Source organism: Lonchura striata, chromosome Z (genome assembly GCF_046129695.1).
Source record: "Lonchura striata isolate bLonStr1 chromosome Z, bLonStr1.mat, whole genome shotgun sequence".
Taxonomy (NCBI): domain Eukaryota; kingdom Metazoa; phylum Chordata; class Aves; order Passeriformes; family Estrildidae; genus Lonchura; species Lonchura striata.
The window spans coordinates 70,761,935-70,774,497 of record NC_134642.1 but is presented as its reverse complement, the minus strand read 5'-3'; the positions used below and the strand labels follow the sequence as shown (position 1 = coordinate 70,774,497).

General features: G+C 39.1%; 1 protein-coding gene across 1 annotated transcript in view; it reads left to right on the top strand.

Moving 5' to 3' along the window:
- Positions 1–3,426: 3,426 nt before the first annotated feature.
- GDA (guanine deaminase) overlaps positions 3,427–12,563 on the top strand; it is a 30,761-nt gene continuing 21,624 nt past the window's right edge. Inside the window, exons 1-3 of the mRNA XM_021541516.3 lie at positions 3,427–3,661; positions 8,626–8,714; positions 10,402–10,573. Of these exons, the coding sequence (XP_021397191.2) occupies positions 3,434–3,661; positions 8,626–8,714; positions 10,402–10,573 (489 nt within the window). The 5' untranslated portion in view covers positions 3,427–3,433. The remainder of the gene's footprint in view (positions 3,662–8,625; positions 8,715–10,401; positions 10,574–12,563) is intronic.

Genomic DNA, 12,563 nt, shown 5'->3' with positions numbered 1-12,563 from the left:
ATATTCTGATTATATAAATTTTTGTGGGAAAATAAGGTGTGTGTAGTAGCCTATGCTGGATTAAAACCTAGCTCCCAATTTAATTTCTCACTTGAGAGTAGGTATTTCTCATGCTTCACTCCTTTGGGGTTTTTTTTAAATAATCCAAAGGATTCAGTAGCTGCATAATCAGCTCTTCCTTATCCAGGAAAAAAGTCAATTATTGGCAGATAAATCAACTGTATTTTTTTTCCTCTCCTCTTACCTAGTTGCTATGCTGCGAATTACAGACAAGGTCAATTTTGATCATAAATGCTACAATAACATTCATTGCCAGATCAGAGTAACAGTTCTTGTATCCCAGCACTCAGGCTGCACAGGCACTGACCTCAACAGGCTCATGACAGAGGAGTTTCTTGTTGGTGGCAAATAACCCATCAACTACTTTTTGAGAGCAGTGGGGAGGAGGTTTCTTTTTCTTATACTTCTCAGATGTTGCAGGATCAACTTAGGTACTCTGAGAGTTTGAATCAAGTAATTGAATTCTTCCTTGGCACAGTGTGACAAGTGAAGAAAAGATCAGAAAGTGAAAGTGTCAAGGAGAATAAAGGCACTCTTATTCTGTTAAAATCTGTCCTTGTGCTCTTAGAGATACATTGACTGATTATTCTAATCCTGAATATGGACTCACCTAAAGACTCAATTCAATAATATCCTAGAAATCGATAATTTAGAAGACACAGAGAGTCTGATAAGCTACTGAATAACAAGACAGACTTTTTTAAAAAAAAAACTGTATTAGATCAAATTACACACTATTATTTATTACATATATTAACACATATATGATAATATTAAATTCTACTAAAAGAATACTCATTGCATGATTTATAAAATGATAAATGTCTCTCTCCAGACCATTAACTATTTTGAAGAAAGAGGGAAAAAAAAAGCTACCCTTAAAATAATTACTATATAACAGTCACAACAGAGCATTACACTTCTATTCCAGATGGTGAAATGCCAAGCCCAGTTTATCCCTGAAAAATCTAAGCATGGTTCTGTCTTACAACATTTTGGAACAATGACTCGGTTTTTCATAGTTGGCCAAGATCTCACCTTGACTCATGTAAGTATCCAGGGCATGCATATGTAACTGGTTGTAAATTAAAATTAAAATAATCCTGGGAGGAGGGGAAAGGTGTTAACCATTCTTAAGTTAAAAAAAAAAAAAAAAAAAAAAAAAAAAGCAGTGTTTGTTGTTGACGTTCCTCCTTAAAAGTACTAATGAATCTGATTGTCCATATTTTTGGTTTTCTTCTCTTACATAAATACTATCTGGATTACATCTAGCTCAAATCACTGCACTTCTTTCTTTAAGGAAGCTGGAGGCAATCCCTGAGATTTTTAATGGAAAACTAGGGTTGAAGCAGACAGAGCTTCTCAGGAGCAGCCCCCTTCCACACCAAACACAACCAAGAGGTTTCTCAGAAACACTGAGCTCTGTTGAATATTATTTTTAACAGCAGAGTAAATGAGTTCGGTAGCAGCAGCTCCCTCGGTTTACCTCTCCAGCATGCTGTCCTGGACAACTGTGTGCTTCATTTAATGCAAATCAGGCTAATACAGCTCTTGGTACCAACCCTCGAGCTCTTGTGCTGCCTGCTGCCGCCAGGGCAAAGGCAAGTCGTGTGGAGCAGCAGCTGCTGCTGCTGGGAAAACTGTTTTCCTGTTTTCACTCCTCTCTTCACAGGAGGATCGAGTGAATTTACCGCTGCAGGGCTTGGTCCCTTCACCCTGTTTCTCCTTTCACCTTATTACTCAGTAGCAAAACCAGCCTTTCTCCTACTCTTTATCCCTTCTGCCGCAAAAGACAATTTTCCTTGTCTGGAGTAATAGCTTGGAAAACAGCTCATTTCAGCTGTAGCCTTGACGACCACAACTGCAACACCCTTTGCTGTGAAAGAAACAACTTTGGAAAAGGGTTTTTGCTAGTCCTAATTGAGAAAACTTTTGGTGCTATTTTTGAAAAATGTATTACTCTGCATTTCAAAGAAACAGTGTTTTTGTGTTTTAAACATACTAAACTGCATGAAGGATTTTTCTGCCAGTTTCTTCTCCAAACTGGATTAATCTGCAAGACTTCTGATTTGTTTTGTGTGCTATTTTCTCGTGTCAAAGATGTTAGAAATACAATAAAAAACTGCAATGTGTCTTAAACAACAATTTTATGTCATTGTGAGTTTTATTAAAATGCAAGACTTCTCATACAAGTAAGTAAAAGTCACTTTCACGTCTGTTTTTTCTTTTTTTCGAACACTCTATTGCCTGCCTAAGCTGATCTCAAAATCCATATATGAACATCTCACTGATATCAATGCAATCAATATTTTTTAAACTTCATTCTCAGTAACATAACACATTCTTATGCAAAGGAGGCAAGATAGAGGCTGATGACTTGCCCATAGCAGACTAAAATTAAATTTATTCTGCACTTTCCTGCTGTATTTCCTCTTTCCTCCCACCATTATCTGGAGGGTTTGCAGGAAAGATAATCTGTCATGCATTTATATAGTGTCAGCACAACGGGGAGTGCAAAGGTCTTTTATGATAAACCATGTAATGACAAACTTTGCAATGCAGCCTTGAAAATAATAGTGTCAGTGCCCTCGGTGACAAGCTCATTTGTCAGTTGATAATAAAGTTGAAGAATAAAGGTCACTTCAAACATTAATTCAGAGGACATTCATGGTGTTAACCTTGATTCACACAATTCTGCCTTTGTGAAGTCTTAGTCCAACAATCTCAATAGTGATCCTCTTAGGGTGTGTTCATCATGTACTTTGACTTAACTTGTTGGAGCAAAATGTCATTCTGGGGACACATTTCTCTGAGTTAACAAAATTAATTTTTCTCTGCCTTTCATCCTCTTGAGGTTGTTTTTTTCTGTAGACCTCCGTTGAATGAGGCTGCCTACTTCTGGAAGTTCTGATACCTCAGCTGGCATCTGTTCTCTACTCCTAATGTCTATTCTAATGTCCGACACAGAGGACTGACCAGACAGGCATTTGAAGGTCTTAAAGGTCTTTTCCAAACTACAAATTCTACTGTAAATTAAATTTCTGGGAGTGGTTACAACCCGCAGGTTGGTTGCAAAGCCGAGCTGCCGGACACTCGTAAAACACTACCAGACACATTACCGAATCTCTCACGGCTTCCCGGGAAGAAACCGGGACCCCAAAACCCACCGGGCGTCTCTCCCGTCGTTCGTGTCTCTTGCACGGAGGAGAGCGCATCCCTGGGATGAGGGCATCAGCGGCGGGAAGGGCGCGGGTCGGGGGCACCCCGCGCACCGCCCGGGCACCCCGCGGGAAGGCACAGGGTGCGGGCAGCCTCCCGCCCTCTCTGCGGCCAACCACTCCCGGCGAAGAAAGTCCCACCAGGGGGTGGGGAAATGGCAGCTCCAGGAAGTCGCCCGCGGCTCCGAGAGACGCCGAGGGAAGGCAGCCCGCGGGGTGGCAGCTCCCAGCCCGCGCCCGTCGAGCCCGCCGCCGCCGCGATGAGCTCCCCGCAGCGCCCGCCGCTCGCCCACGTCTTCAAGGGGACCTTCGTGCACTCCAGCGCCTCCGCCCCCATGGAGATCCTCCACGGACACCTTCTGGGGGTGGACGATAACGGGACAGTGAGTGCGGGCTCGGGCGGGGTGTCGCGGGTGCGGCGCGGCGCGGGCGGCGGGGGCGATGCCGGCGGCGGCGGCGGTCCCCGGGAGCCCCGGGGCTGCAGGTCCGCCGGAGGCGGTGACAATGACCCTCCCGGCCCCGAGCCCTCGTCCGGGGGTGGCGAGAGGCAGGGCCGGCTCCCCCGGTCTGTGAGAGAAAGCGGAACATTTTCGCACTACTGTCTTCCGGGGCAGGCGCCGGGATGGAGGGTCCCTTCGGCACGAGTCTGCTGTTGGCATAAATCTGCTGTTGAACTGGGCTGAGTATTCCCGGAACAGCAGCGTGCATAGACCTGGCATTCTTTCAGATTCTCTTGTTTTCTTTCTGTTTCACAAGCTGTTTTTTTTTTTTTTTTGGTTTTTTTTTTTTTTTTTGTTTTTTTTTTTTTTATTCTCAGGGTTTCTAAACAGCGATGGTGAAAATAGCTGTCTACCCATTGCACAGCCATCTAAATGAGGCTCTTTTTGTCTTCTTGTCACAAAAATACCCCCCATGGCGTATACCCATCAAGAGTTAGAAAGATGATGCTGTTGGGCATTTCAGTGGTATGAACCAAGCTTAAAACAAGTGTTGCACTTACTGATAATGGAGGAGATAGTCTAGCTGAAAAGCAATGTAATTTCCTTAACCCTTATCACACTTGAAACTCAGTTTCATAGTGTAGGTTGTGCAAGTAGACTGGTGATTTCTTGTACACTCAGTAACATATGGTCACCCTACGTAAAATCTAAAAAAGTAGTTTTCTTTCTTGTGGCTAAATAAAGGCTTCAGTGTGTCAGGATTCAGTAACATTTGAAATATGTGCAAAACAATTTGAGCCCTAACAGAGTGCATTTTCTCTATTCATACGGGTCCATGAGGGCCTGTTTCAAGACAGTCCTTTTATGACTTGTCCTTTCAAGACAGAGGGGAGTAAACACCTGCATAGTTATGTATTGGCTGGTTCACCAAAAGAATAGAATAGAATGAAACCTTTTGTTTGGCTGGAGTAACTCAGGTGCACAAGGCAGAAATTCATATCCCATCCCATTCTCCTTAATGTCAATTTATGGAAAAGTGTCTACACAGCATCCATATGAAATCAAGATTTTTTAGTGATTTTCTTGAAAAAGAGGTATCTTAGTAAGCTACACCTAGGGATCTGTGCTCTCACTTACTCTCTCCTTTTCCTAGGGAACAAGGATTCACAGTATACTGTTTTCCTTGCATAAATTGGCAGAAGTTTTTTTTTTTTTTAATTTTTGATCCATTAAAACACTATCTTCCTAAAATGAAATTCCTACCAGAATACAATGACGAGCACTTCTATTTCATTCTCTTTTTATTACATATTCTGACATTTTAATATTCCAGGGGCTGATACGGTGAGTATCCCATATGGTCTCTTTTCTCCCTATTATTCATAATGTAACCTCATGCAGAACAACCACTGGAATCACAGAAGAGTTGGCTTTTCAAGAAAGACATAGTGGTTAGAAAATTACTTACCTTTATTTTTCAAATTTACACCAAAATTGCTTCTGTTTTCCTCCCAAAGATGTAAATTTAACTAAACAGGTATCCTTCTTTTGCCTCATGTTGCTGACTCCAACATGGAAAAATTTTGCATGGTCTCTGACACTGTGTGTCAAGGCTTGTATGAGCAACCGGGTTCTGTTTTGCAGTGTGAGTCCCTGCATGTCCTCCAAGGGATGTAAAATGTCATCTCTCTGCTTTGCCCCAGAAGAAAATTATGTTTTATGAAGAAAAGCATTGCTTTTGGATATAAAATCCAAATTTATCATCAAGTTAGCGAAGTAAGGACCATGTTTAACTGAGTGTTTTGCAAAGCAGTGTAGAGTCTCCCTTGAGGAAAAGCAAAGAGAAAGACCAGCATTCCTCAGGGTGAAGAAAAGAGACATAGGTGCAAAATACGAGTTGTTATTGAAATGTTGGTGTAATTATCCTAGGTGAGTAGAATATTAAGTAAGTAGAAAAAAAAAATTAAGCTAGAAGCCCTTGTGCAAGTCACGAAAAGAGCAAGAGTTGTGAAATACGATTTTAAGCATAAGGTTTGATTTAAGCCAGTTGGGACAGTGAGTAGACGTGTCAGCTGTACAAGGAGGAAGGACTCCATCCATCTGGAGTTCATTGCTTCCCCTTTCTCAGCAGGCTGGGCAGTTCCTTTAGCAGCTGCATCTACCAAGTGTTACCTCTCATTTAGCTTCCAGTTTTGGGAACTAGACAAATAATAGACATCATGTCTTGAATTGCAAAAGTCATTTAATAACTGTGGGAACAGGGAGGGAGGAGAATATGTGTGAGGGGAAAGAGGGATAGACTCCTTCTCAAGTTCTCCTCTGAATGTCATAGCCAGGCACTGTTGGATACAAACAAACCATGTTCCTTCAGCCAGTATCATTCACTTTCCATTTTCTTGTTAGTGAAATATTTGTGCTGTGGTGCTTGAAGTCACTGGGGGTTTGCTACATCAGGGTTGATGCAGTTTAGTTGACCAGCTATGCTTCAATGGAAGAGCTTTGGGATCACTTGGTATACAAAACCCCTGATCTTTGGATGTTTAGCCCCATTACATGAATAAAACATGAGAATTTATGGAAGTGTTTGTACAATGGGGTTAGCAGCCAGTAATTCTGGGTTTTGTGATATACCTTTCCCAAGGTGTCAGTTATTCTTCTCGACTTCTTTAAAGCTGAAGTTCTTAGTCTTGTGCATTTCTCTTGACTCTGTAGTGACTCTGCTGTGGAGTTTCTTCTTGCTTCTACAGCATTAAGGTGCAGAACAAATTTAAAGAGCTGGGCACCCAGTTGGTTCCCTTGAGTGCACAAGCAAATACTGGAACAAATATCCAAGCATAGGATCGACAAGAGCTTAAAGCATTCAGCAATAGAAATGCATCCTAAAGCAATGGGGAGCAACTCTTGGCTGACTAAGGAATTCAATTGGGAAGTTTGTTTGAAAAAAATGTAGATGTCTTGTTGATTTACCCATAGTCTAATTCAATCATAATAGACCAGGTGTCAAGTTGAGAATTGATTTCATGTATCCAGCTTCCTTGAAACATATTTTCTTCATTTTTCCATGATTTAGGTGTTTTATTTTTCTGCACCCTAAGAGTACATAACAGCCACTGCTTTTCCATGGCAACGCCTCTTTCCAGAATTTGTCATCTGGTGTTTCATGCTTTTCTCTCTCTCTGTTTCCCTCCCTCTTCATCCTGCTCCCCCTGAGCAGCTCCAACATTGCTCATTCTGCATGCATTTTTACTTCAATATCTGAATGACATTTTCATTATTGCACATCAGATATTTCAGTAGGTCTGTATTCCAAGCCTTCTGCAGTTAAGTTGGATGTATTCCTCTTTGGATGAAGAACAATACTGTTTCTGTCAACTATTAATACTGAAATCTTACAATTTTTGCTAGTGTGGTATTAAAATTTGCTAGTGTGGTATTAAAATAATATTAAAATATTATTTTAAAATTTTTTCTGACTGAAAATGTAAAACATTTGCTCTTTTAACAATATGAATCATACCAGCCATTATTAATTTAAATGACTAGGTAGCCGATAACTTTTTGTCTACAGTTTAGCAGCATTTACAGTTTAGCAGCTTTGCTTATTTTTGTCTATGGAAAAAACAGAAAGTGGTACATTTCTATGCAAAAGAAGCATACACATTAAAAAGGCATACAAATAAGTGCTAAACAATGCTTTTTCTCAGTCCTCTTGCTCTTCCTCCTAAGTTCTTCCTATTCCCATTTTACAAGTACTAAGTCTTGCCTTTTTAAATGTGGTTTTGTTTTTCTTTTTAACTGATGCCCTAGAAACTGCTGTCATGAGGGTGATACAGGCCCTCAGTGTGGACATCATCCCAGGAGCAGAAGGATAGTGGTAGCAGGAAGAATATTCCCTTGAATTTAGGGGAACAAACTCTTACACCAAGGGCGTTAGAAGATGATTAATTAGTTTCTGGCAGAGGATGTGGTTAGAGGCAGGAATTTCTGTAAGCTCAGATAGGCAGCCTTTGGCCAGGGGAGACTTTCAAGTCCTCTAAATTGTCAAGTGTTGAGAAAACTTGGATCCCACATGGATGTCTAGTGGGCATTGCAGTTCCTAGGCTCCACAGTCTCTTTTCCTGGGGAGGTGTCATACCTATTAGTGATAGACCTGAGAATCAAAGAGTTGAGAGTCATCTTGTAGATTAAAATACCATGGAATTTAAAAATAAATAGGAAATGTACTAAAATTCTGACTAGGCAACAGCAACTCATCATAAGTAGAGTTATTGTTCTCTAGGAGTCAAATGGGGTTGCTTTTGGCTCCAGATTGTAGGGTTTGATTTTGAAATAAACAAAGATCTCAGCATTCTTTTGGTCCATTCTGTAAAATGAAAATATTATCTACATTTTCCCCATCAATTTATTTTCTCATTGTAGGCATTGAAAAAAATTAAAAAGCCCAACACAAGCAGAAAATTAGGAAATACTTAGCTTGATGTCAGTCAGTCATAGGCAAAGCAGGTAATTTGAGCCCTCTGATTGTGAATACTCTACCTGCATTCCTGTAAGGCTGTTATACACCTCTTCACAAGTGACTGTACTGCTAGCATGATATTACATTACGGGACACTAAGGTCTATGTTGTTCTGCCTGTGTGTTACCTGAGAAGGAATTAATTGTTTTATGACAAATTACAAGGTGGGTGCAGTTATTCACTGGATTATGAGAAGGTATTTCAAAATCATGCTTGATAGTCAGGAAGAACAAGTGTCTCAATGCAAACCTAACATCTCTGTAGCAAGTGTGTAAAATTGGTTTTAAGATATAACTTGTTTTGCCTTCACCTAAAGCTGAGGTGAAATACTTAACTGTGTTTTCTTAACTAGTTAAGGTACTTAACTATGTTTTCTTTTTTTTTTTTTTAGATTGTGTTTGTGGAACAAATGGATCAGCTAGAGCAACTGGCCAAGACATGGGGGTTCAAAACATCTGACATAAGACAACTGAGTAAACAGTATGTGTTTTGTTAAGATTAGCTACAGCAAACGCAGTTTATTCTTTGAGTGAAGTAAAGTGAGTTTTTGGAATACATTTTGATAGGGAGCACATTAAACCTATGATGCCTTTACATTTAATGGCCAAAATTCCATTTTAGAGCAGTGAGAGCTCTTTACCCAAAGGTGCCTGTGTTTTGGATGCAACTCAGAGGATGGGTAGTCCATGTTCTTTTTGCATTCCTTGGTTTGGGATTGCAGATATGGCTGGATTGTGCTGGCTGATGTATGCTGCACAGAACAAAATGCCATATTTAATTTTCAGGCATGATCATTTCCGTACTCACAGAACTAAGTGCCATTCTTTCTTGAGATTACATTTTATATCCATTTTGTTAGCCGTGGGCTGTGCCTAACATGTAAGTTTAGATGTACTAAATGTAGGTAACACTGATACTGCAGATATGAAACTCGTTTGCTTGGACTTTGACCCATTGCATAATAAAAATCAATACAATTAGACTTAAACCCTCTAAACATAGAGCTTTTGATTTCTCACTATACTGCAGCTAGAGCATTTCCTTTGTCTTCATCCAGTGAAATCCTCCAACTTTATGGTGAAGTGAAAAAGTTTTGGACTATGCATGTAGTAGTAGCAAACTGTAAATGATTTGTGGCTTATAATTGAGAACTGCAACTACCCTCTAGTAATCAATTGTTAAAAAACTTTTATGCTTTTATGAAAGGCTAATCATACAGTATATATGAGTAATCAGATATTTTCTTCACTTGAAATAGCCTGAGGAAATTGGAAGGTGCTGTGAATATGAATCAGACTGAAGAAGATTTTCAGCATTTATAGTCTGAAAGAAAACAGAAAGAAGGGGAGTTAAAAAGAGACAAAATTCAGTTCATTCAGTAGTCAGGGAGACGGGAAGAGGAGTGAGAGAAATGTTATGCAGTAAAGAGTTTCAGCACAAAACAAAATAGCCATAGCAACTTTCTAGTAATGTTGATATATTCATTCCTGTTATTGCATGAACATTACATGACAACATATAGTTTTACAATTACATTGTAAATATGCCTTTCCTGTCAAGATATTGAGCAGAGCTTTTTTCACCAGTGTCGGTGTTTGCATTTTCAGACACTGTCTGTTCTTCCACTAAGCCTTGAAATTAATTGATTTTATATATCTATATAGACATATAAATAATGTAGAAGAAAACTAGAAAGTCACATATAAAAAGTCACATTTTGTAAATATAATGGTCTGGAAGCTAGAGGCATTCCATATATCTTCATAGTAGAAAACAAGACTGTGTACAAATCTCTTTTTCAGGTGGATTCTATAGTGGAGTAATTTTAGTTACTGTGAAATCAGTTCCCTTTGTTTGTTGGTTGGCATTTAGGATGGGTCAATATTAGAGAAAATTAGATCAATCATGCTCTTATACTGTTTTCCTCACAGTTAAATATATGTATTTTGCAGTGTAAATGATATTACTCATCTGCTTCATACCAAAATATGGGTATGGGTAGAGGTACAGCAGGAATTAATAGCCTGATGCTGGAAAAGACAGATTAATCTGTACTTGTCATTTATTCTGGTGGATTTTAATCAAGTATACTCTTTAAAACAAAACTAATTACTGTGGATAATTTTGAGGCATTTTGGATTATTGCAATTTTATTTTCTTTCCTTAGTGAATTCTTCATGCCAGGATTGGTTGATACACATATTCATGCTCCTCAGTATTCATTTACTGGTACAAGAGTAGACCTGACTCTTTTGCAGTGGTTGACTGCCTATACATTCCCAACAGAAGCCAAGTACCAGGACAGTGGTTTTGCAGAAGAAGTGTACACCAGAGTTGTTGTAAGTCCTGCATTGACATTTGCCTACTTGACGATATTAATTTTGTGTAATATAGGCATGTTCTCAGAAGGTCAGCAGAAACAGTAGAGAATGTTTTACTGTCATGGAAACCAGATAAAGCGAAGATAGCCACTGTTGCTAGTCAAGATTTTCTGTTACTAGTTACAGTCTTGTTCTGTTGCTGCCGGCAATAGAATTGATTTAATCACAAGGTTAACAGTGAACTGTTTATCACCTTTTCTGAATATAGTGACCAACTACTAATCTACAACAACTAATTTACTCTCAGAATTAGTACAGCCAGCAGGTGCAGACAACTTCAATGCAGCAATAACCAAGTATAGTGAATAAAAAAATCAGGAGATATTTCCTTTCTTGCACAAAAATACTCTTTTATAAACTCACCATCGGCAAAAACCACATGAAAGAGAAAATACTTTTGATAGATGACAAATCTGGCATGTTTCTGGTGTAGTAAAGGAAGAGATTGCTACTTCTGAGGTTTTTATAGTGAGAATGTCTTTCACTGCAGGGTCTTTAGAAGGAGTCTCTCAGTGGTATTGTGGGTCAAAGAAAGACTGTGTTTGAGCTAGATGGTTCTGAGCATTATAAAGTCTTTAAAATCCACTGGATGAGCAACAAGCAGCTAGGTCATATTGCAGTGTACTAGTTCTGTCCCATAACAAATTTAGCCTTTAATATGTGGACTGAAATATCTTCAACAGATTAAATTATTTGGCCTGTGCAATTTGCCTTCCATTTGTCTATTACCCTGACAGCATCTGTTGTCAGCATAATAACATAACAAATCTGAAATAAATAGTTATGCTGTTCCTTGACACACAAATTTTAAAAGAAATTATTTTCTGCCATCTGCCATGATAAAAGCATGCAGGAGCAACTTGGTCTTAAGCTCTAGTGACAAGCACACATGCCTTCAAGTGCTTAAAACTTAGAGGTGAGCTCACATTTGAGGTGTGTGCCCAACACAGTGCAGTTACAGTGCAGGCTGCATGACCCCGGCACATCTAGAGACCTCACCCTGCAAGGTGTGTCACAGCATCATCTGGAAAAGAGCTGCCAGAGAGAGGTGGAAGTTAGTTGTCAGAGCCTGGACACCCCAGTTAGGCTCTCCCCATGTGAAAAAGTCAAGAAAAATGTCTTCACCCACAAAAGATACAGAATACCAGTCACTCTGCAGTGTTTGATGGGGCCAATTATAACCTTCATCTGTTAGAAACAGAACTAAACTTTCATGGAGCAGTTATTTTTTATAAGTATCATTGTGCTTATGAAGTTGTAATGAAAAAACAGTGGATTTTTTCAAATCAAAATCCTTTTTCCAACAAACACCTTCTATACACAGCAAAAGAAACAATTTAGTTGAAATTTTCCTGGTTTTAGCTGGAACCTCCTCTTCATGCTGATGATTTGGAAACAGGATGTTTTTAGATTTACTTTAACAATGTTGTTAGGATTTCAGAAGTAGAAAATTCTGAATTTTAAAAGCTAGGAAAGACAAAGTAACTTGTCTCTGTAATGACATTGCTATTTTTGAGACATTTTTGGAACCTAAAAAAATTTTCATTTGAGTATCGTAAGGAAAACACAGAGCTTGGCTTCATGTTTGTCAAATAATTAACTCTAGCCTTCCTCCAAACATTGTGTGGGATGTACCACCTTTTATCTCATTAAAAAAAAAAAAAAATCTCAAATAACTAGACAACCAGAACCCAAAAATATAGTGAAGGCCTATATGTCGGATAAGTGGTCAACATAGTTTGCATCAGTCCCAAGGACAAGAGAAGCTACAAATTTCATCATGAATTAATGTAACTAAAATACCTGGTAATTTACTATTAGGTTCCCCAAAAGTAATGTAGGGATTTCCTTTCAAATTGTATATTAGAGAAATAATTATCTCATAGTCTGAGCAGTTTTGCTCAGTTTACTTTTACAGTTAAGTTTGATATTTGGTATTTGGGGACAA